Genomic DNA, 26686 nt, shown 5'->3' on the forward strand with positions numbered 1-26686 from the left:
GAAGTTCACTTGACTCCACCCACAATTCAGCCAAACTTTGATCAACAGTTAGCCACTGCATCCGTTGCCGCATTGAGAGTATGAAAGTGATCTTACGATGCCCTGGAGGATGCGGATGGCTTTGACCGTGTGGACCCATTTTCTGTGCAGCGATAGTACCGTCTTCATGATGACTTTTGTCCCACCGGCACGACGCCTCAGTCTGCCCAGACGACCTCTCCGCTCATCGACACAATTCATCTATCTGCTCTTGACGCAAGAGTAATACTGCTGGCCTACATTCCGCTCAAATCCCACTGTCTACTGCCACTCACAGCAGACAGAGTTGTGTGAAAAAGAGGACAGCAAGAGAGGACAACACTGTCACGCTCTCACTCGCAAACATTCACCTCTTCCCAAAGCCTTTCACCCACCACTGCAGCGTTAAGTGGAAATGTCTTTTTTTTTTTTTAAACTACAGTTGAGCACAAAATCCCGCCATGTTTTGCAATGAAGAGATTCTGGATTACTCCAGGCTGCCTCCAGCACATATATAATAACAACAACGTGATTTTGGACGAATTCCCAATAGATAAGCAGGATGATGTGCTGAGAGAGAGAGAGAGCGAGAGAGAGAGAGCGAGAGAGAGCGAGAGAGCGAGAGAGAGCGAGAGAGAGAGCGAGAGAGCGAGAGCGAGAGAGAGAGCGAGAGAGAGAGAGAGCGAGAGAGAGAGAGAGCGAGCGAGAGAGCGAGAGCGAGAGAGAGAGAGAGAGCGAGCGAGAGCGAGCGAGAGAGCGAGAGCGAGAGCGCGAGAGCGAGAGTGAGAGAGAGAGCGAGAGAGAGAGAGCGAGCGAGAGCGAGAGCGAGAGAGAGAGCGAGAGAGAGAGAGAGAGAGAGAGAGCGAGCGAGCGAGAGAGCGAGAGAGAGAGCGAGCGAGCGAGAGAGAGAGCGAGAGAGAGAGCGAGAGAGAGAGCGAGCGAGCGAGAGAGCGAGAGAGCGAGCGAGCGAGAGAGCGAGCGAGAGAGAGAGCGAGAGAGAGAGCGAGAGAGAGAGCGAGAGAGAGAGCGAGAGAGAGAGAGAGAGCGAGCGAGAGCGAGCGAGAGCGAGAGCGAGAGAGAGCGAGAGCGAGCGAGAGAGAGCGAGAGCGAGCGAGAGAGAGCGAGAGCGAGCGAGAGCGAGAGAGAGAGAGAGAGAGAGAGAGAGAGAGAGAGAGAGAGAGAGAGAGAGAGAGAGAGAGGACTGGCAGCTGATTCAGAACATTAATTATATTTTTGGCTTGAGAGATCAGAGGGATACTACAGCTCTGTGTTTAGAAGCTAATGTGGGCTCCAACTAGTGGTGGGCTATAAGTGTGAAACATTTCACAAAATTCATTGTTCGACACAGCGTTGCATCAACTTGAAATGTTTTTCAGCATTGCAAGACAAGCAGTGGCTGTAAAATGTGCCTAATGTTAATAAATTAAAGTTAGAGAACTCAATATTGTGAAAGTACAGTGCGTGAAACAAAAGCTGTGCTTTAATGCTCTAGCCACAAGCTAATATGTTAGCAAAAAGCTAACATGCTATTTACGATATAATATACAATTGCAATTACATTGCAATAAAATACAATGTATTGTTGCATACCAAGTGGGTGATATCATGAAAGCTCAAGACTAACCAATCATTCGTTAATCATTATTGCAACATTAGCCTCCACAATAATGACATAGCAGAAGGCTCTCTTATACAAACGACCTCACATTTCACTTAAAGGAAATTTTTTGCCCTAACAAATTAATCTTAACAATAGAAAACTGAGAATTTAAGCAGTTTATAGATAAAATTTCCTTTCATTTTTGGATTAGAACATAGTCATAGAACAGTCATTTAATCTAAAAATCCACGTTCTAGAGATTACAGTATTCCAAGATACTGAAACGCCAAGTGTCGGCCACTACTGACACAGATCTAGTATTTATTTTTTTTCCTTTCTTTAAGGACACAAAATGTCATGGCCATGAAGCACCAGCATATAGCACCCCACAGGTCCTAGAAAGCACAGTTTCTGCATGCCCACAATGCTCCACAGACCCATTTCAGACAACAAAAGCTTGTTTTTACTCTAATCACTAGCGTGCCAGCAGCTCCCCTTCTGGACACTTTTTTTTTTTTAAACGTGAGTGAGAGAGTAAAGAAGAGTGAGAGTGCGTTACAACCTAGGTCAATGAAACGAGTGGTTTCTAATTAAAGGACTTTATTAAAATGAGCATTTAAAAGTTTATCATGCTCAAAATACTCAAACACACTAAGACCCCACAAGAAGAACTATAAGTCTAACATCACATCACACGGTGAGAGTGAGTGCTGATCTCTGGATAGATTTGTTACAGATTGGATCAGATTTATGCTTTTTCGTCCTCTTATATCGAGTTCAGGACTTTAATTAAGCTTAAAGCTTACAACCTGTGTACCTGTAGGTGCTGCCTGTAGCTGGTTTATAGTATCAGGGTTAGATTTTGCTTTATTACACCTATAGTGCAATTCTGAGGGCATTTTGCAGTCCATACTTGAGCTTTAAAAGGCAAACATGTTCAACATGGGGATATATTTCTCTTTTATTTCTGAGCAATGTCAGAAATTGCCTTTGGTTATGTTCCCAGTGAGTGTTTCTGTGGGTATTTTAGATTGATCAAGGCCTTTCTTTACCCAAGCAACCAAAACGTTTTACAAACAACATTAGTGCAGTGTTTATCCATGCCTTATCAATGGTTAATCTATGTTTTTCAATATGCTGAAATTCATACAGCCATTCATTTCAACTTGCAGCTGTACTTAGTCCATATTGTGAAGCCTTACAGCACATAGAGAATACAACAAGAAAGCTTCTGCACAAGTTAACTATCACAATCATGATACTTAAATTTGAATTTCATACTAGACACCATTACTAAACCAGCCATTAGGGGTGTACTTTGTGTACTTCTGGTGCCGGTCCCAAGCCCGGATAAATGGTGAGGGTTGCGTCAGGAAGGACATCCGGTGTAAAACTTGTGCCAAAACTATCATGCAGATCACAAATATTATTGCCATACTGGGTCGGTCGAGGCCCGGGTTAACAACGACCGCCTCCGTTGCTGTTGACCAGCAGGGTGCCGGTGGAAATTGGACTACTGTAGGTCGAAGACCATCATAGAGGTGAGGAGGAAGGCGGGTTAGAAGGCAGCGAGAGAGAAGGAAAGGCAGGAGTGTGGAGGTTAGAGTAGGGACTCTGAACATAGGGAAAATGACTGGTAAAGGCAGAGAGCTTGCAGACATGATGGAGAGAAGGAAGGTAGATATTCTGTGTGTTCAGGAGACCAGATGGAAAGGAAGCAAGGCCAGGAACATTGGAGGTGGATTCAAACTGTTCTATCATGGTGTAGAGAGGAAGAGAAATGGAGTAGGGATAATCCTAAAGGATTAAACAGCTTGGGAAAAGTGTTCTGGATGTAAAGAGAGAGTGTCAGACAGGATCATGAGCCTGAAGTTGGAGGTTGATGGTGTAAAGAAATGCGGAAGGTCCGATGGTTGTAGATTTTGCAAAGAGAATGGAAATGGCTGTGGTGAACACGTATTTTGAGAAGAGGGAAGAACACAGGATGACATACAAGAGTGGAGGGAGGTGCACACAGGTGGATTATATCCTTAGCAGGAGATGCCACATAAAGGAGATTGTAAAGTGGTACCAGGGGAAAGTGCAGCAAAACAGCATAGGGTGGTTGTCTGTAGAATGAGATTAGAAACAAAGAATGAAGGTATGGGAAAGAGCTGTTGAAGCAAGGCTAAGGCGAGAGGTTCAGATCAGTGAGCAGCAGTTTGGTTTCATGCCCAGAAAGAGTACCACAGATGCAATTTTTGCGTTGAGAGTGTTGGTAGAGAAGTACAGAGAAGGTCAGAAGGAACTACATTGTGTCTTTGTGGATCGAGAGAAGGCATATGATAGGGTGCCAAGAGAGGAACTGTGGTACTGTATGAGGAAGTCAGGTGTAGCTGAAAAGTATGTTGGGGTGGTGCAGGACATGTATGAGGATAGTGAGACAGTGGTGAGGTGTGCAGTTGGAGTGACAAATGGTTTCAAAGTGAAGGTAGGGTTACATCAGGGATCAGCTTTGAGCCCCTTCTTGTTTGCAATGGTGATGGACAGGATGACAGATGAGGTGTAGAAAAGAGGTGAAGAAGAGGGTGCAGGCAGGATGGAGTGGGTGGAGATGGATGTCAGGGCTGATGTGTGACACAAGGATAGCAGCAAGAGTGAAAGGGAAGGTTTACAAGACAGTAGTGCGTCCTGCTATGATGTATGATTTGGAGACTATGGCTCTGTCTAAAAGACAGGAGGCTGAGCTGGAGGTGTAAAAGTAGAGGAGGCAGTGGATAGGGCAAGATGGAGGCAGATGATCCGCTGTGGCGACCCCTAAAGGGAGCAGCCAAAAGAAGAAGAAGACTAGACACCATTACTGTTCTGACCACAGTGTCTAAAGAAGCACCACATCTCATCTCAGAAAGGATTAAAGGGAAGTGGATCAGAGGAAGACCTGTTCCACTGTGGTAACCAGATGGGATTATAAAGAAAAAGAAAGAAAGGAAAAAAAAATAAAAAATGCTGTGACTGCACTACAATGGTCCCCAAGAGGCTCTTCAATACAAAATACAAAACGATATTTAGAGTTTCTGAGGTTAGCCATGAAGTCACAGGGCAGCCTAAACAGTGCAAGACAAAAAGTGTTGCCACACTAAGTTAACGTTAAATAGAAGTGACACTATTCAAAGCAAAAGTTCAGCAAATGTCTAATTTACATAGTTTTTTCATTTACTTACAAATAAAAGTTTTAGTACTTGTTAGCTACATTAACCTTGCATCTCTAGTGCAAAATTAAAGAAACAATCTTGAAACACAAAACATATCTTGGCTGCTTTTAACTAGTTTAAATATGATTTTTCAGCAAATTATTGCTTCAAGGTAGGGGTATACAAATCACAAATTTTTATAACCAATTATAACTGTACATTCTATTTACTTTTTTACTTATAACTGTACTTTAACTTTTTTACTATTGCTTTTAGTGTTATTTTTCTATTTTGTTCTAAGATTACATTAAAATTATATTTGGTGATTGGAGGAACAGCAAAGTAAGAATTTCATTGTACAGTGCAACTGCCTGTTTCTGCTGTGCATGACAAAAACTCTTGAATCTCTTGAATTCCAGCTCCCTTCAGTCATATCCCACGCTTCTGAGTACAAAGTGCGAGAAGTTGAGGAAATGACTAGCTAAAATAGCAAACTACTGTTGTGAAAGTTAGTTTTAAAAATGTATTCTGATCATGTACCCCTACTGTGTTATGTACCCCTACAGGCTATGTAGCACTGTGTGTTCCATGTGGTATTATTGTGAAATGGAAGCGTTTAGGAGCAAAACGAGCACAGCACCAAAGCGGCAGACCAAGTGGGGCTGCTGTGTGCTGAAACGTGTGTATGAATCACTCCGTTGCTTCACTCCCTGTAGTTTCAAGCTGCCTCTGGAAGTAGCATCAGCACAAAGTCTGTTTGTCAGGAGCTTTTAATTGTATGGGTTTCAATGGCTGAGCAGCTGAACACAAGCCTAAAATCACTATGCACAACAGCAAGCGTCGGTTCGACTGGTGTAAAGTGCCACCACTGAACTCTGGAGCAGTGGAAACATGTTTTTAGAGCGATTAATCATGCATCACTAACTCTCAGTTCAATGGACCTATCTTGGTTCACCAGAAGCCAGAAGTACAAGTAAAGTACAGTAAAGCTTGGTGGAGGAAGGATAAAAGCCTGGTGCTGTTTTTCAGAGTGTGGGCTCTGCAACCTTAGCTCCAGTGAAGAGTAACGTTAATGCTACGGCACACACAGATTTTCTAGACACTTAAATAGTTCCAACTTTATGGCAACAGTTTGGGGAACACTATTTCATGTTTCAGCATGAATGTGCCCCTGTGCACAAAGCAAGGTACAGAGCCCTGACCTTAACCCCACAATTGCGAGCCAGGCCTTCTCACCCAAGATCAGTGCCTGACCTGGAAGGGGATGACCAACAAGCTCATACAGGTGTGATGGTCAAGTGTCCACATATTGCCTCATATGGTATCTTTTACAGCCAAAGACCAAAACAATAACTTCCACTGTATGATACCGATCCCAGACCGAAACTGTACACTGTTGATTATCACAATTTGCATGGTAAAGAGAAACTTCAGAGACACAGGGGGTTCACATCACGGCAATTCAATGAGTTGCATAACAAGCTGACATATGTCTAAACTGCACTGCAGCAGGATTATAATTCAGTTATGGAATAATTAGGCATATATTCTTAATCACATCTTGCCTTATGCATTCGCCCAAACCCTCAGGGTCACCTAGATGCAGCTGAAGTTGTTGGAGAAACGTCAATTGTCAGGTGTAATCCCTGAACTATAACTGATCTGCTGATGAGATATGACATGTTCAGACTTCACACACAGACACCACTCCTCACGGATTTCATTAAGTGGCTCGTCCTGTGATGTTTATACCAGACCTTGTAAGTGCAGCACTGACGAGCAGGTCTAACATTAATCTTTCACCATCTGCTACGAAGCTGTTGAGATACTTAGTGCCAGTCAAGTGCAGCATCAAACCTCTGCAGATGGAGCAGGCTTGACTCCTGAGTATTACGCAAGAAGGCACAGTCATTAGGCTTCAGTTATCAGACCCTGAGAAAATGAAAACAATGATTCTGCTCTCAAGTGTGGTTGCTTCTGGGAAAATCTGTTTAGTCCGTGCTATGTAAATCAAATGATGAAAATATAAAAAGTGCACGATTAATCATATTTTTATCATTATCACAATATAAGCGCCCACAATAACACAGCAATTATGCACTGGAAGGAGGCAGGGCTGGGTAATAAGACAAAATATATCATTATTGTGGTAAATTGTCACAATACAATAAAAAGATGTTTTTCTAAACATACTGTGGGCATCATCAGTATTTGTAGGACACTGAAAAACTGCATGTTTTACTATAAAGAAAACTGGATTTGGTGCAACAAACTATGGTAAATATTGGCAAAAAAAAAAAAAAAAAAAAAAATCACTGTGCTCATTTTTTTTAATGTAGCACTATAGGGTTTACTTTCTCAGTTTCAACTGCTGTCAAATATTGCGACATGACATGCTTAATGAATAAGTACTGTAACATAAGATTTTTGCCAAACTGTCCACCTCTACGAAAAGGTAGCGTGAATTCTAACAGAGCAATTGTGGGGTGCTGTGAGCCCATGTAAAGAGACAGTGACATAACCACTTAGCTATAAAGCCACAAAATATACAGGACTCCCATATCCTTATCTACTAACGTGTAATAATACTTTAAACATGATGATTAATGTCATCCCAGAGTTGTGTGTAGAATGTGTGAACCCATAATAGCAACTGTCGCACCAAACTTGCATCACCAAAAAGGGCATTTTTAAGATGTTTAAAATATACTTTATTGCTTTTTTGTAGCCTTAAGCTGTTTTTTCAAAAGCCTTAAATTGTGCAAAATTGCAATCATGAGGTAACTATTAGTATTTCATTGTCTTTGTTCAGCACTTTGCACGGGAGTCAATGATGCTTTTGTAATTTTGCATTTTTTTTGTATAAAAGACATTTGTCTTATTAATTGCACATAAAAGAAAATACCCAGGCAGTCTCACATTATTTTAAGCTGTACTATGTAAAATTTGGGGATTTGGAGACTTCACTGGCAGAAATGTGTAACTGCATGTAATATACTGAACATTTTGTGAGGACTATTGTGCCCTCGAAGATGAATCTGATGACTGCAAGTGCGTTCAAAAAGTATTCAAAAGAGAACTCTGTTAGAACTCGCTGTCTTTTGAAGATGTGAATTATCTACTACTGCCATCAGATCTTCATCAGCCTAATGTTGATTTTTGCATTTGTGACCACAACATTGAGTCGGACCTTCTTTTTGAGCCTGAGCATGTGACATTGGAAAAGATGCATGACATGGTCCGAAAAAATCTTGCCAAACTTGACCCGATGATTTCCAGCTTTACAGGGTGATGCACAGCAGCACAAAAACATCATATATTACCATGTTTTTATTTTCCCCTTTCCTGGCTCAGAAATGCTACTTCACTCAAAGTTAACAAAAAACCAACATCATCGGCTTTAATTGTAATTTTGCAATTCTCAAATCAATCAGAATATCCAACAACTTCAAAACTATGCATTTTATGTTCAAATTGTGCAGCTTTATATGAAAGGGGGTTTAAATATCCCTTGTCACATTTAAAGGAAAAAAATGCACATGTTCAAAGGTTTATAGACACTTGCTCTTCCAAGGTTTCTTCTGGAATTTAAGGAATTATTATTTATAGGGAGTTTGTTTGCCATACAATAACAGCCTCTACTCTTCTAGGAAGGCTTTACACTAGATGTTGGATCATTGCTGTGAGGATCTGACTGCATCTAACCACAAGAGCATTACTGACGTTAGGTAGTGATGTTCCTGATGATCAGTTCTGGATCACTCCAAGTCATCCCAAAAGGTACTGGATGATACTCCATCGCTCCAGAGAACACAGTTTCACTGCTCCACAGGCCAGTTGCGAGGGCCTCTAGACAACGCCTAGGACCAGGTGTGGTACTCTTAAGCTCATGTGAGGCTTCTCCAGAGCACCCCTTTCTACTGGTGATGCTTTTCTACAGAGATTATATAAAGTGTGTGCACAATGGAACACGTGTAAGAAACAAGTGCACCTTAATAGCAGGTGAACTCTACATAATACATTTCCAAAAGTAGCCCCAATTTAGTATTATATTTATCAAGAACACAGGCAAAAGTAAGAGAAAACAATACCATTCATACAAGACAATGGAGAATTTGAGAAGCTGAGAAACTGAACACAGCGGATTATAATAAATTGTGACGGCGCCACTCTGCCCTCTGCTGGCAGCGCTGGGAACAACCCTCAAATATATCGCGCTGCTTTTAGCTTTTTCTTTCCATTTTTGAAAATTTCAAAAGACATAAACCAGATAAAAGATACAAAACACGAGACCTGGAATACTTTACTAAGCAGGGAAATGTGCCGGTTTGAATAAACTGCTGAATAAACGTAGCCTTGAGAAACTATCACCTTCTTTACAGGCAGATACTGAAACTATCGCTGTGACTCATTAGAGGACGCCCCGCCCCCCTTTCAGAGAAACCACAACGAGCCTGACTGAGGTCGACAAGTGTACTTGTCCTGCAAGAGTTTCTTTTCAGCAACAGTTAGTTAAACAGACAGAAATCACGTTAAAGGGGCTTCTAGCAGGTGGACGGACTGATGAAGGATAAGCTAAAGCTAGCCAGGTGGACTAACCAACATCCAAAGACTTTCTTACCACATGAACATGTTAGCGATTAAGAAATCAATAATACTAATAATAAACCAACGATACTCACATTAAAGCATTTCGTTACGTTTCTGCTCATAGAGAGCAGCCTCTCCTCAAGCACAGGCATCTTAAGATGTATATGGGGGAAAACTATAGAACTAACATGTAACTTTGGATTAAATCTTTATTAATTCAACTCCAGCAACAAAACACCACTAACAGCCAAAGAGCTCCATAAACCGCACGCTATTGTTTGCCAACTGTAGTCTAAACCCCGACTGCACCACTGCGGAGGGGGGGGGCAAAACCGGTTAAAAACAGCCTAAATATCCTCCACACGGTGCTCAGGAGACATTTCTCAATATTTCTGTCAAACTTTTGGCTGTGTGTTTTACAACACATTATTCTACTGATTATTCCACAGATTTGTCCAAATTTTACAATTTAGTAAAATGGACTGTTCCAAACTTTCCGGCTCCACGTGGGATAAAAACCGGAGCAGCAGACCTGTTCAAAATTTAATCCCTCTTAAAGGGGAATTCCACAGAATTTTCAAAATTTGTGCCTACTTAAACGGTTAAATGTAAAAGTTATTCAGAATGGTTTGATGTGAAATGCTCTGTTCTGGAGAAACTTACAGACAGTATTGTTCACAGTGGTGGTGACCAGAAGAAGAGTTTAATGCCTCTAAAAGGTTAAATTAATGAAATGGTTAGGAATACACTGCTTGATGCCAGAAATATTGTTTTATAATTTTGGTTTGAAATGTGTTTTAATCCATTTATTTTACTCCATTCAATAGCCCCAAAGAAAGTTTATTTTTTCAGATTTATGCCTATCACTAACATTCCATATAAAAGCTCAGAATTTGGACAATACATAAAATGACTATATTTGTAGATGTTGTGACCGCTGGTTCCCATCAACCCCACTGCAAAAAGATCAGAGTCAACAGGTTTCTTTACAATGAACCATTTCACATCAGACCACTCTGAATGACTGAGTTAGAAGACTGCATTTACTCAATTTAATGCTCTTAAGCACAATTTTACTGCTCTTTCTGATGATCAAAAAAATAACACCTTTACCTCCACTGAATAATATTTTTGAGGGAAAACTATATTTGAGGAGAAGTAAAATTTTTGTCCTTAATATTTATCTTAATTAACGTTTTTGGCTAGAATTTCATTCTGTTGTGTTCATTCAGCTCCTGAACTGCTTTGCTCTTCGTCCCCGACAACCCAAGTTACATAGATATTCGAATCTTTCACTTCAATATGAAGCATCATAGCAACTTCATATGCTGTTCTACATGGAAAATATTTGTACCTTTATAATTGTTATGTAGTTGGGAGCAGAGAGTCGACGCAGACACAAATACTGGGCTTCTTTGGTCAAGTAAAACTTGAATACGTCTGTGCCAGAGTGGTCCCTGTAAAAAAAAAAAAAGAAAAAAAAAAAAAAAAAAGAATCAGAATGAATGCAATACAACCTTGCTGACAGCACAAAACCCAACAAACATACAATCAGAAACAGCATATACACATATATAACAAATAATGTTATATATGTAATACACAACATACAAGAGTGAAAGTGAAGGTTTACAAGACAGTAGTGCGTCCTGCTATGATGTATGGTTTGGAGACTGTGGCTCTGTCTAAAAGACAGGAGGCTGAGCTGGAGGTGGCGGAGATGAAGATGCTGAGATTTTCGTTGGGAGTAACAAGGATGGACAAGATTAGAAATGAGCAGATCAGAGGGACAGTGAAGGTGGAGCAGTTTGGAGATAAAGCCAGAGAGGCCAGGTTGAGATGGTTTGGACATGTGTTGAGGAGGAATAGTGGATATATTTGGTCAAAGAATGTTGGAGATGGAGCTGCCTGGCAGAAGGAGAAGAGGTACACCTCAGAGAAGGTTTATGGATGTTGTGAAGGTGGACATGGAGATGGTTGGTGTAAAAGTAGCCCCTAAAGGGAGCAGCCAGAAGACGAAGAAGACAAAGAAGAAGACGAAGAAGAAATAGGTGATCTATAAAAATATATGGATAATTTGCTAATCAGAATGAGCTTAATAACCATCACAGGTTTTCATAAACAGCTTTTCATAAAGACGTACAGCATAGTCCAGAAACAATTAAATTAATAAAAGTTGAATCCAATGAATCCAAAATGATCCTCTTACCCCATTAACGGTGGGCTGAATATAAACAGAACTGACTGAAGAAAAAGGGGCTGTAACTACTCTGATTATCCATATTCCTGTTCTTGCATGACATCCAATCAGGCCTGGAAAATCATCTGTTGTGAACAGTCTTGGTGCTTTCTAATAAAGGAATCAGAAGCAACTACAGCGAGTAAACCGGAGGACCTGTGTGAGGCCTCATTCTAATATGTACTTATCTTTTTAAATAGCTAAGAAAGGTAAGTTAATTAAATATATTTACATTTTAACAGCTATGTCTTAGTGAAAAATCACAAAATGTGTCTTCACTTATGTGTCTAGTAGTCTTCACTACTAGAAAAGTCTTTAACATTTAGCCTAATTCCATAGGTTTTGTTTCCAATAATTAAAAAATTAAGAAAAAAGACTGAAAGAATCTGTCAGTGGTGTGACAATATTTTACTGAATATCTTACAGCATTTTAAGATACTTAAAGGGTAATTCCACCGAATTCTGCATAATTAATCTGTCATAGTGTTAGAGAAGCTTACACACTCAGAATGGTTCACAGTGGTGATGGTAACCAGACATCTGAATCATTTAATGCGTCTAAAAGCTCCTGCACACAAAGTTAGTACATAAAATGACTTCAATATGCTGCATGATACCGGAGACAGTTTTACAGCAGTTTTGAGATAAGATTTGGGTCTAAAATACGGTTGATTCTACAAAAAAAAAAATCCAAGAAACTTTAACTATTCAAAAATGAAGTGCATTAACCAATTTCAACAACATTTTTATATGTTCCTCACTGTTTTGTTAGCATATAAAGTGGCAAATACATAGTGTTAACTAGCATCCATGCCACAAGAACACCAAGGACATTCTAATGATTCTACTTAAAACAATTTTATTAAAATTTAATTATAGTCTATAATTCAGGTAACAGGGTTCAACTTAATCAGGTAATATCACAATATTAGTAAAAATAAAGAAATAAAAATAAATGAGAAAACTTATTTTTCTTCTTGCCATGATCATCAGGGATCATACAAAACCTTGTTGAACATGTAATTTGTGGAATATTCTAGATATATTATAGAGGTGAATGTGAATGTGTTAAGGTAACTGGGATAAGTGAATGTTGAGGGACACAACCAAAATTACTAAAAACAAAAAAATATTTTTCATAAACTATAATGTATGACTCATGTAAAAGGATGTTTCATGAGATATTTAACAGATTCACACTTTAAAGCAAAGCTAACATGATTTGTGAAACTGTTATTATTATATTTCAAGATAAAGTGCAGTTCAAGTGGGCTGGCACAATGAAAAAAAAGTGCTCCTTATAGATATTATCCTTGTTGATATTTTCCCCTTAATTTCTCCACCTTAAACACAACCTCCTATTTGTAAATGTAACATCAGTGAGACACAATTGACACCTCACTCGTTGCATCAACCATGACAGATTCCGTTCATTATGGAGAGATACCTGCAGGGCGTTGTAAGGAAAAGTAGTCCTCACAGAAAAATTATACTTATGGATTTATCACTATTTTACCATCAACAACATTCCATATAAAATCTCAGAAGACATGGAGATTCACTGGTGGTTTTGGATGTAAATAAAATGCCTATATTTGTGTTTTAGACACTGTGACCCTTTGTTCCCATCACCATCACTGTAAAGAAACCTGAGTTGTTGAGTTTGTTATGCAGTATAACATCTGAAAACAGAACTAGAAATTGAGAGGTTAAAACATAGAAAGGATTTGTTTACTCAAAACCAACCATGCACTGGCTTAGTAAACTCCAGCATTATGGACGTATATTAAAAGCAGAGAATATAAAAGCAGAGACTGACCATGCAGTGACCTTTAGCCATAGGCTCAGCACACATTCTCACACAAACAGCTCTGGAGAGACATAAACAGAGTGGATGCTGACCAATGACTGAGTCACGGACGGAAACAAAGAACTGGAATGATTACAGAGTGACATTACTTCCTTAGTCCCACTCACAGTATATAGAACACACCTCACTGCATTGCTAATGAATAGTAACATGAGTCATCTCTTTATCTTGGGTACTTTGCTCTGTGGACGTGCCCAGGTGATGTAACGCATTCTTAAACATTCCAAACAGCAGATTTCCTGACCCTTTTAGCGTTAATGTCACTTCACTGGTGAACAAACAATGATAAACAAATAGTCACCACTTTATTGCATCTGCACAGAATTACAGTGGTAAGCCTCTGTGTATCAGGAACAACAGCATTGCTGGTGTTTTTAAACATCATCTACATACTGGCCACTTAGTGGCCGGTAACAATTAGTGGCTTGTAACAATTATTACATAATGGATTCATTGTTATTATTCGAGCTATTCGCAATTGTTAGCTTTCACAAGCCTATGTTTAGGTCACAGCAAACAGAATGTGAATTGAGATGTTTCAGCCACTGGGTTAAAGCAAATACCAATAAACAATAAATGCATTGTTTAAGATATGTCACGGGGAAAAAAAAAGTTCTAACTTCTCATTGGTGTTACAACACCAGTTTACAACACTGTATCGTAGTTTGTGAACAACTACTTTCAGTATTAACCGCTATGAAGGATAATAGTTAGTCAACCAATTTAGGCTTGCACTTTAATAGCCATACACAATGGAAAAAAAACCCAAATTGCATCACAAGTATTTAAATGGCAAGCAGCAGGATGCCTCTCAATGCTGTCAAGTTGCTGGACACTCAACCTGAAACTTGCTAAATTCAGCAGATAAATGGCTGTGCCCACAATGCAATATAATAGGTGTCAGTTCAGCTACAACACTGAAATGCTCAGCCTATTAATTATGATTATGAAGTGTCAAATTTCTCTTCCACATCTGAATTTGCCACATAAACCCAGACCACCCATTTATATTTCAGAGCAGCTCATTTGTGGGTGATGTGGGAGCTATTAGCAAGAGGAAAAAATGAAAGTCAGGAAAAACAAAGCATGATAGCAGCTTACTGACAGCTAACAGGTAGACTCACCGCAGAGCACGTTCAATTTTGTTTGCACTCTGAAAACTGTTTATTTGACTTTGCGCTGTCAGATATCTGTTAGCTTTGCCAAAACGTTACAGTCCCAAACACCACAGAAGATGTCCGATTTCATCTATCACTCCAACAACAGCCACTCGACTTTTGCTCGCTCAGACATTATTTTTATCTCTACATTTGTGAGGGAACCCTAGTAAATCAGCTAAAATTTCTTTGACAGGCCAGCCTTGTAGTTTCTGACCACAGGACCAATGTTGGCTGTATATTTTGGGCTGGTGAACTGCTCTTAACCCTGTTGTGCTAAGGTCAGCAAACCTACACCAATCAGCCACAACATTAAAAACACTTTCTACACTGACTGTTCATTTTATTACTTTCACTTATCACAGAGGTGCAGAGAAACAGATGGACTACAGTCTTTAATTTTAGAACTACATACTTTGTTCACGCCATTTTACCCTGTTCTTTAATTATCAAGACCCCCACAGCACCACCACAGAGCAGGTATTCTTCAGGTGGTGGATCATTCTCAGGACTGCAGTGGCACTGACACGGTGGTGTGTTAGTGTGTGCTGGTGCGAGTAGATCAGACTTAGCAGTGCTGCTGGAGTTTTTAAAACACTGTGTCTACCAACTGTCCATTGTTGGTCCACCTTGTAGATGTAAAGTCAGAGACAAAAGCTCATCTGCTGCAGTTTATGTTAGTCATCTTCAAGTCCATCAGTGGTCACAGGACATTGTTGGCTGGAAATGTTTGGTTGGTGGACTATTTTCAGTCCAGCAGTGACACTGAGGTGTTTATATGATAATTATTATACAGATTATACTGATAAAATGAACAATGAGAGCAAAAATAATGAGGTGGTATTAATGTTACTGCTGACCAATGTATAAAGTGCACCTACAGTAAGTGTACCATATAAAATGGCTAACAGGTGTAAATACAAGGTAACTAAATGTACAAATAAAAATAATGCATGTGTCATCAAAATCTGTTCACATGGACAGAATGTACAGTGTATATACAACAGTGCAAATTTTCATAGAGACAGACGATGGACAATTATAAGAACAACAAATCATGAATTGCACCCATTGTTTTCAAAAGTGATAATCAAAAAAGAAAAGTAAGCAACCAGAGGTTAACAATACTAATTACCTAGTTCTTCTATTGCTACTATGTCAAGTTTGTAAAAACAGAAGAACTTTTTTTGGTACTATACAGGACCATTTTCAAAATGGTTCTATATAGAACCACCTTCAGATGAACCCGTTCACCATGCAAATAACCATTTAATCATGCCAAGGGTTCTTTGAGTGCTCACGGTTTAATATAGAACCATTTTCTTTAGTAAAGAACCCTTGAAGTACCATCTTTAAGTGTGTACCGAGACTGAGAGCGCAGCTGCGGTAGAAAGAATCTGATTATTCTCTCCTAAACAGCACATATGTGGTGCATGTTTGTCCTCTGTCCCAGTATGTTTCCCTCAGCCTTTCACCAGATACAGTTAAAGGTTAAATCAAAACATACTTATGCTACATGAATCAAAACCTTCTTGGCCAATCTTCAGTTCCTAGAATCCATTCAAGATGAAAGAGCTGACCTTTTGCTTGGAAAACTGTGTAGCTGCATCTTAAGTTACAGCGACAGCTATGGGGAATGTTTTGAAGACGACGCAGACATTTTAGCAAATAATCTCATCTTTCTCTTATTTGTTATGTAATGAAGAAATGCAAAGACAACTGGATGCTTCTCTGAAATATTTACCAAAGCAGATCTGAAGACGGCAAGCCTTCACTACAGCAACACATCTACAGATTATTCTCTCCTGACACTTATTAACCTGTAGTTTCTGGGTTATTTTCACACACCAGCTGATGTCTGTTTCTGTTCGACAAGTCCCTCCTAACTGATCTCAGACCATCCTCAAAACGAATTTCTCAGCTGAGTTTAAAGGGAATGTACATTTTTCAAAATTACTGCATAATTAAGTCTCTATGATATAAAGAAAGGCATTCAGAATGATTTGATTTAAAAAGCACCTTTCTAAACAAGCAAATCAAATCAGAATTGTCCCTAAAGAAACCATTCTTTTTTGAATTTACCATTACCATTATTAGTTTACCATCATCAACACTACATATTAAAACATGCTTATGCTCACTGGTCATTCTGGATTGTAAATAAAATCATATCATGAACCTTGGTTTCCATCATCACCACTAAGAAAGGTTTGTCTACAATGGCGCACTCCGCATCAGCGCACTGTGAAGGACTAATAATTGGATTATGCAGAAACTTGCAGAAACAGTCTGTCTGGAATTCCACTTTAAGTGCAAAATGAGGGAGGCACTTCACTTTCCTCCTCTTATCTGGCTAACTGAGAAATCCTGTTTTGTAAAGCATGTCCTTGCAGAGAGAAAATAAGATTTTCCTAACCTGGCAGTAAAGAAGCACAAGTACACCTCAAACCCCAGCAAATACACTTCAATATAAAGATGCCAAAAATTATGCTTTCTTTGGAGCAATGTCATAAAAGAACCTCATTTGGTTTCTTTAAATAGATATTTGCAAATGAGTGCAAGGCTGACAAACCTTTAAGATATAAAAGAACCTTCTAAAATGTAAAGGTTCTATTTAAACTAAAAGCTCTTTCCTAAATGTGTACATCCAAGTAGGGCTGAACAATCGTTTTTGCACTGAAAAATTGCAATTTCAAAGAGTTCTGTTTTCAATCTGTAAAAGCTACAATGTCAATTATATCCTACATTATTCAACACTGCCTTAAGTTTTAATTAGAGAAATTTCACCTAATAACTCCACAGCTTGTGAACTATCAGTCTGGCACTGATAGTGATGAACATTTTGGGGAAAACACAACTGCAATTTTTCTGACCAATACTGCAATTGTTGTTTAAATGCTATTATTTTCTATAAAAATAAAAGTTAACAAGATCAGCACATCGATTATTTGGGAGGCTCAAACTGTGAACTGCCAGACTGACAGTTCATGAGCACTGCTGTTAGGCTACATTTCCTCTCTTAAAGCTTGTTAAGACAATATTGAAATGCAAGATAAACTCCATAGAGTCCAAGCCCCAGGTCCAAAAACAATGCATGTGCTGCTCTTTTTAAATGACAAAAAAGCCCTGAAGCTCAGCACCACATAACATCATAAAAACATTTTAATCGCATATATAGTTCAGCCCTATCTTTAAACCAAGGACCATATAGGAATGTAGCCTATGCGTTATAACAACAAACAATAACATTAATTTGCAGCTCCTCTTTCTCCCACCACCCTCTTCTTGCTCACTCACCCAGAGGGCCTCCACAGCTTCCTGCCAGGGGGCAGCAGCTCCCTTTTGTTGAGGGGCGCAATCCCGATGGCAGCTTGCATGATGGTGATGAACTTCTTGTACTTCATGTTCAAATTTCTTGCTTATTTGGTCCTTCAGTACCGCACACACTCAGTCACACTTCACCGCTCACCCAACCAAAACAGGTGCACTACACACAGTGCATACCGCACACTACAGCAGACCACATCAGTCACAATACATTACAGATGACCCTGTGCCCCGTCTGTCACTGTCATGCGTTTCTGGAGCCATCGTGACCAAAACGCCGCTCATTCAGCTGCTTTCAGTGACGGGCACACACTCTCTCTCGCTCGCTCTCCGGAGTCTGACAGATGCCCATTTTGTTCTCCTCGTGGAACGAGAGGAGGGGTAAAAAAAGAGAGCATGAGAGAGAGAGAGAGAGAGAGAGAGAGAGAGAGAGAGAGAGAGAGAGAGAGAGAGAGAGAGAGAGAGAGAGAGAGAGAGAGAGAGAGAGAGAGAGAGAGAGAGAGAGAGAGAGAGAGAGAGAGAGAGAGAGAGAGAAGGGGGGGGGGGGGGGGGGAACACACAGAGGCACCACGTTGGGCAGGCTGATGGCACGTCACTCTTACATAATTCTGGAGCTCTCTGAACATTACACTAATGAAAACGCTGCTGTGAGGGGGATAATTGTGGCACTAAGCTCTGACAGATCATGTACGCACCCCCACCCCATGCTTCTGTAATCCCCTCATTGTAAGCTTAGCCCTGCGACCATTAGCATGCTCCTTCTCTCCAAAAAAAAAAAAAAAAAAAAAAGTAAACACACATACACGCACACATTCTGTCGGTCCATAGCCCATCACCCACCACAGCTACCCCACTCCCCATAAAAAAATTCAAAAATAAATAATAAAAAAAAAACCTTTCAGCCTTCTGGCCAACCGTTACTCTGCCCTGGAAGCTGTCTTTCACCCCCCATGCCTGCTGCTCTGTCCTATGGTGCAGGGATGCATTGGGTAAGCAGGCCGAGCGTATGGGTGATGCGCGTGCGGGCAGATGAAATTTTAGTCCAGCAGCTTGCACGTCTGGATTACAGCTCTGGCCAGGGATGGCCATGAGAGCGGGAGATTGTACTGTCAAAGAGCGACAGGACAGAAATCCCTGTGGTACTACACCAGACCCAAAACAGGCAAAGCCTTACAAATGATGCCTTCCATCCCCCCCAGCCCCCAATTTCTACCCTGTTAGGTAACAAGTGCAATCTCTGTTGGGAAATGCACAGATTATATTGTAATTCCTCTGAGGAGAGACAGAACTGCTCTCTAGAAAACTAGAAAGGCAAACAGCAGTTTTTGCTAAATTGTACTACAATTTTTCACTGTTATTAATAATAATAATAATAATAATAATAATAATAATAATGCTGAACTGGGCAAAAGTCAGAGACCCACCTTCTGGTAAAAACTGCTATTAGTAGAAAACATACACTAATCAGCCATAACATTTAAAACACTCCTTGTTTCTATGCTCACAGTCCATTTTATCAGCTCCATTTACCACATATGTGCACTTTGTAGTTCTACAATTACAGACTGTAATCCATCTGTTTCCATGCTTTGTTAGGCCCCTGTACCCTGTTCTTTAGTGGTCAGAACCACCACAGAGAAGGCATTATTTAGCTAGTGGACCATTCTCAGCACTGTAGTGACACTGACGTGGTGGTGGTGTGTTAGTGTGTGCTGTGCTGGTACGAGTGGATCAGACACTGCTGATGCACTCTGCTGCTGGCGTTTTTAAACACCGTATGCACTCACTGTATAATAAACACTCCAGCAGCACTGCCACGAGAAATTCACTCATACCAGCACAACACAATAACACACTGTCAGGAAACAAATGGATCACTGCAGCCACACATGTGAAAGGAAGTTTATTTTACCCTGATGTTCCTGATGATGTTCCACACATTTTTTTATTTTTAAGGGATAAAGAAAGACTGGAAAATGGTGATGTACACCTGAATTGGTTTTGCTGTCCAAAACCATAATAATAACAACTGGGCTTTCTACTGGTTTATTTTAAAAGGTGGTTCTCAGGTTAACTTATATCAGCCAACTGTGATTGCAGTCAAGCTGTTTAATCGGTGTGTTACACTATTTACGCCACAGAAATGCATCTACATTTGCACAGTATGCTCTGCTCAATATTGAACATTGCTACTACAATATGACTATTACAGTATATCTGTTTTATCCTGATTTAGTCCCTGTAGCATTAGAATCAGACATAAGCCTCTCTGGATATCTGAGGGATCAACTGCTATTTCAGCAGAGTATCTGCCACACGCTTAGTCAGTGGGATCAGTGCAATAAAAAAGGTAATTTCAATTTATTAATAAATCACAATATTTCAGGAAATAAAAAGCATCAGTAAAATTCAATTGTGCTTTCATGTGGAGGAATATGAGCCGTTTTTGCTCTCCTTTCTTTTTGCACACTATTCTATCGGAAATGTAAAACAGACTATTGTCTATTAACACCAAGTTGTTCAATAATTATTTTCATAATTTTACTTGGAGTATTAGTATTATTAGAAGTAGTCATCAGAATTGTTCACAGTGGTGGTGATAGGAACCAGACGTCTGAAGAATTTAACACCTCTTAAGGCTCTGTCAAAGAAAGCTACTACATTAAATGGTAATAAATACTTAGTTTTGAGGTAGAAGATTGAAGAGTTTGGTCTGAAACATATGATCTTAATCTGTTTATGGTGGAAAGGCACATGCAGAATGTTATATGGCAAAATAGTCCCCAAAATAAAACCAGATTTTCTTTTTCAGATTGCATAGAAAAACTCAAAAGACACAAGTAGGTTCACTGGTGGTTTTGGATAGTAAATAAATTGGCTACTTTTGTATACATTGTGACCCTGGTTGCTATCACCACCACTGTGAAGAGTTGTTGAGTTTCTCTATAATGAACCATTTCACATCAAACCATTCTGAATTATTTTGTTTTTTGATTCTCTCTGTTGAATTACACATTATTCCATGTTTAATGGATTTTTATATCATTAGGACAATAATTGGAAGGTGAAGTTTTATAACACAAAAGGGAGTTTCATATGTAAACAGCTTAACTAAAGAGCTTCACAATCAAAATTACACACACTGCATAAAGGGTTAAAGGCGTGTAAAGTATGTGTCAGTGTTTAGAAAAGGAGCAGGACCAGAAACAGCCTCTGTTATGACTTGAACTTGCACTGAATCTGCCTGAGGGTGTTATAGCGCTTTATAATCAGATGGCAATGATGTGAGCTACTTTGTATAATTCAAAGTTACAGTGTCTAATAAAATCACAGCACAGACAGATTATAGAGCATTTAATGTTTAAGGGTAGATAATTTAATTATATTATTATTGTGATAAAACATACCAAACTGTGCTTTTCTGAGTATATCGTGGGTATTGTCAGTACTTCTATAACACTGAACAACTGCAGATATCATGAAAGATATTTTTAGGCCAATTAAAGAGAGCACGTAAAATGCAACAACAACAACAACAACAACAACCACCAATCAACCTCCAGGCCAGACCTGACAGTTGATTTTAAGTTTGAAAATCAGATGTGCACAATTTTCCACTTCAAGTGTAGTCAATCAGCTGAGACATTCTAGGTGTCCAAATTTTGCTTCTTTAGTTTAGCACTGTAGCTATGAGGCTAATGCTGCAAGTGAACACTAGTCAATATTCAAGTCACCCAAAACTTTTCTGTAAATACATCCCCAAAACTTCTCAACCTGAGTACCCTTGCACATGACCTAGAATATGTTTGAAAATGTACACGGTGTGTGTGTGTGTGTCATACATACACACACAATAAATATATATATATATATATATATATATATATATATATATATATATATATATATATATATATATATATATATATATATGTATATATGTGCGCACATTTGTGTGTGTGTGCGCAAATTAAAAACAATAAGATTAAGTTGTTTATAATAAAAAAAAAAAACAAATTATGAATGCACATGCCTGCCTGATGTGCACAGAAAATACCGCAAATTGAAAGAATTCTTGAACGCAGAATTGCAAACTATATCAAAATCATTACATCCTGTGCAGGTGCAAACATCAACATATTAACATGCGAACACAAAGCACATATTCATGTGCACATTATGTGCTATATCAAAAAAAAATATGGATCAAGACTCGATCAATAACACACTTAGTTCAAAATATGAAACCACATATTTTTATATATTTTGCATAATGAAAATGTATGCGTCACGTTACATTTCTGCCATTTTCCCCTCCCTTAGTAATGATGTGTGCCAAACAAAGGCCAAAACTCCTCATAATAAATTATTTTAAGCATAACTGTGAGTGCATGTCTGCTCAACAGAGCTTATAATACTGGCTTTCTTCAAATCTCTCTTGAAAGGCTATATGCTCAGCTTTCAGCCAAAGAGGCTTTTTTTGCCATATTGGTAAACAGAAACCTGAAATATCCATAATCTTACATCAGAGGATGTGCAATATTCTCAAAGAGGGGAAAATCAAACTCCAGTGGATTAGATACAGAAATCTTGTATTATCACAAAAAAACTGCAAAACATGACTAACATAACAGGCCTGGATCACTGGAAAGTGACCTCAAATGCCAACTCTGCATAATTCCACTTAGGCTACAACAGAAATCCTGTATATGGGTTTAATCATTGCACGTGTGAGATTTGCATGTTAACAGTGGTGTGTATTAACATCCTATTTTGTATTGTGTCTTCTGTCAAACGCCTTTAATGCCTTTATGTAAGCGGGTTTATTGTACTGTGGGACTGATGCCTCTACCATGTGCACCATTCATGCAGTTTTGCAGCGTATGTTATGCAATGCACATATGCATAATCTCCATTTGCCAGATGCATGTATTTAACAACATACTAAAACACATGTCACTCATCATTCAGAGCTGTCTACTTGTTAAAATCTAATGTAGACAATAGAAATGCAATAAAATCACTTTTTAAGTGCAATTCTGTTTACAAATGATGGATAATGTTGGATAAAGTCACAGCATGCTGCCTGTTAAACAGCTTTTGAAGCTTTTAGGGTGTTGACAGGGAAGGAAAATTAGGATGTTTGGGTGTGCTTTCAGTGCATTACAGTACAGAACCTTCCCAGGTTTATATGAAAATCACACAAAATCACACTAAACAGGTGTGAATCAGACATGACTGGCAGAAGGCCCAAGCAAAAAGCAAGGGCTTGGCAGGAAAAACTGCACAGTCAGGGATTTCACAACAACATCCATAGACAAATCTCAGGAGGCAAGAGCCAACTGTACAAAAAAAAAAAAAAAAAAAATATCAAAGGGCCAGAAGTGTAAACAGTCGAATCCAAGGCAGCATGGATGGGGATGTCAAACCTCGGTCAACATGAATAAATGACAAAATTCATCCTAATAAAAATGCACCCCCCTTTTCATTTGAATTAATATTATGTGAATTCTTATTCATTTGAAGACTTATTCATTTGAATGTCCAACTACCCACTTGCATAAAACATATTCCGGTTTACCAGACATGGATTAGTCTTGGACTAAAATGCAACACCAATGGTGAATCATCACATTTAGTGTAGTCTTAGACTTCATCTGGATGTAGGACAAATTTAAAGCTGTAAATAAAAATTTTTGACTGTTCTTCCAGAAACGCTTTTGTGAGGTCAGACGCTAATGTTGGATGAGAAGGTCTGGCTCACAGTCTCTGCTCTAATTCATCCCAAAGCTGTTCTATCAGGTTGAGGTCAGGACTCATCCATGTCTTTACGGACCCTACTTTGTGCACTGGTGCGCAGTCATGTTGGAACAGGAAGGAGCCGTCCCCAAACTGTTCCCACAAAGTTGGGAGCATGAAATTGTCCAAAATCTCTTGGTCTGCTGAAGCATTAAGAGTTCCTTTCACTAAAACTAAGAGGCCGAGCCCAACTCCTGAAAAACAATCCAACACCATAATCCCTCCTCCACCAAACTTTACACTTGGCACAATGCACTCAGACAAATACTGTTCTCCTGGCAACCACCAAACCCAGACTCGTCCATCCGATTTCCAGACGGAGAAGCACGATTTGTCACTCCAGAGAACACGTCTCCACTGCTCTAGAGTCCAGTGGCAATGCTTTACACCACTGCATTCAACGCTTTGCATTGTGCTTGGTGATGTAAGACTTGAATGCATCTGCTCGGCCATGGAAACCCATTCCATGAAGCTCTCTATGCTGTTCTTGAGCTAATCTGAAGGCCACATGAAGTTTGGAGGTCTGTAGTGATTGACTCTGCAGAAAGTTGGTGACCTCTGTGCACTATGTGCCTCAGCATCTGCTGACCCCACTGTAATTTTACGTGGCCTACCACTTTGTGGCTGAATTGTTGTCGTTCCCAATCTCTTCCATTTTGTTATAATACCACTGACAGTTGACTGTGAAATATTTAGTAGCGAGGAAATTTCATGACTGGACTTGCACAGGTGGCATCCTATCACGGTACCACGGCTGGAATTCAGTGAGCTCCTGAGAGCGACCCATTCATTCACAAATGTTTACAGAAGCAGTCTGGAGGCCTAGGTGCTTGGTTTTATACACCTGTGACCATGGAAGTGATTGGAACACCTGAATTCGATGGTAAGTGAATACTTTTGTGCAATATAGTACACACTCAGCAGCCACATTATTAGGTACTAAAAGTAAAACGTTGGACCCCCCTTTTGCCTTCAGAACTGCCTTAATTCTTCATGGCATACTTTCAACAAAGTGTTGGAAACATTCTTCCGAGATTTTGTTTATTTAATTGAGTTACTGTTGCCTTTCTATCATCTGGAACCAGTCTGCCCATTCTCCTTTCACATAAACAAGGCATTTTCATCCACACAACTAGCGCTCACTGGATATTTTCTCTTTTCCTGACCATTCTCTGTAAACCCTAGAGATGGTTGTGTGTGAAAATAAAAATATTAGAAATATGGAAAATAGAGGGAAAAAAATGGTAAAAGAAAAATGCAGGATGTGGGGCCTTTAAATTAAAATTTCACAACTGTCATAATCATACATTTAGGGTGAAAAACTTTAATTACAGATTTTTCCCCTCACTTTCCACTTAAACATTTCCCTGAAGAGATTTTACTCAGGTCACTTATGGGAAAGTAAAACCCAAAACTTACTTATGTTTAATGCAAGTGACCACTGGGCTTTAAACTTTGTTCTATGTAAATTAGAAGCATTGTAATCACACTATGAGGCATATGTGATTAATTAATTGTTATCTGCACTTAGAAGGAGATGTAAGTACACCCAACCAAGTGAAACACCCAAAGATGCTTGAACCCATCATCACATTTAAAATTTCACACAGCGGTAAAATGTTATTAATTAGTTATTACAAGCTATTTTAAGTTACATAAAGTTCAGTCTTGTCTTCAGGCTTTTTTATTATTATTAAAAAGCTAAGATATTAAAACTTAAGCAAGTTCTTCCCTGGGAAGTAACTGTGATGTCCCTTATAACGGCTGTAAGGTACACAACGGGACCTTAAAACATTTTTAAGGTCATTTTTGTACCATAGGGGACAAAAATCTGTCCAGCACTTTTTCTCTGACAGTATAGAAGTATGGAAAATGAAGCAACTTGTGTAGTTTTTACAAATGAATAGGAATATTGTACCTTAAACTCAGCTTGAAAGGTACTTCATATTTGCTTGTACCTTGTTTGTGTCTTTAGCTTTGGGTGGGTCAGGCAGGCTATCACCTTTCAGGCACTAAAAAGTAGCCTGTGGCAACGTTGCCAACCTGTGTTCGTAAGGCAAGCCTTATTTTACGTATTATTTATGCATATCTGTGTTGTATGAATCCATGATGCGATTTTTTGACCTGCCGCAACTATTTAACCACGAATAACCTGTAAGTTTGTTAATCTACAGCTCCAGAAGGACAGCAGTGAACTGACGAGGCCAGCTTCCTATTTGAATTCCGCGTTCCACCTTAAATGGTGCAGCACTTGAATTCAGGCGCCAGAACAAACAGCTGCACAATTTAAGGTGGAACGGAAAATGCGAACTTAGGGAAGTAGGCCGTGGCCCAGCTTGCTTTGCGACAAAAGCAAGCAGTCCGAAGCCCGAAGCCAAGTAACAGACAGCAAGGTAAAGTAAACAGGTTCAATCTGTAGATCAAATATTGAACACTTTAAGTCGGGCTTAGTCTAAATACGACTTGGACAACAACTACAGCTCCTTAGAGAACAATGGGCGACGAAACCATGTCAAAAAGCCACGGAAATGTTAGATAATGAAGATCCTAACCTACCTTGAGTTTGGAGATATAATAAGTCCTGCACTTGACCCAGATATACAGTCCACCAACAGCGCGAAGTTCAGCAGACGCGATTAAACTCCTCGGTTTTGTACACAGTCCCAGATTTCCTGAATCTTCCAGGTGTGGGCGTGTCTTCGAACTGCAGGTGAGTCGTCGACGAGTCACGTGACCTCGGTTTCAGTGAGTTTGATAGAGGGGTAACAAATTAAATCAGAAACTCTAAAGATTATTGTATGTAATCCAAATGTAATGACGTGAAGTTTTAAAACTTCGCCAAAAAAATCCAAATTTGTTTGTAGACCCAACATTTCTGAACTGTTGGGTCTTCTGTATTTTTAAACAACAAATCCT

At 39.4% G+C, this 26686-nt stretch overlaps 1 protein-coding gene across 7 annotated transcripts in view; it reads right to left on the minus strand.

The window, feature by feature from the left end:
* tjp2a (tight junction protein 2a (zona occludens 2)) overlaps positions 1 to 26479 on the minus strand; it is a 51229-nt gene extending 24750 nt beyond the window's left edge. For 2 of the 7 annotated variants that reach the window (XM_037547527.1, XM_037547526.1), the window contains exon 1: positions 97 to 287. In XM_037547527.1, the coding sequence (XP_037403424.1) occupies positions 97 to 240 (144 nt within the window). In that variant the 5' untranslated portion in view covers positions 241 to 287. Of the gene's footprint in view, positions 1 to 96; positions 288 to 9470; positions 9537 to 10732; positions 10836 to 17941; positions 18337 to 26326 lie in introns of those variants that run through there. The other 5 variants (XM_017700244.2, XM_017700242.2, XM_017700241.2 and 2 more) reach the window with 5 other exon arrangements.
* Positions 26480 to 26686: the final 207 nt, after the last annotated feature.

The sequence above is a fragment of the Pygocentrus nattereri genome, chromosome 18 (genome assembly GCF_015220715.1).
Source record: "Pygocentrus nattereri isolate fPygNat1 chromosome 18, fPygNat1.pri, whole genome shotgun sequence".
Taxonomy (NCBI): domain Eukaryota; kingdom Metazoa; phylum Chordata; class Actinopteri; order Characiformes; family Serrasalmidae; genus Pygocentrus; species Pygocentrus nattereri.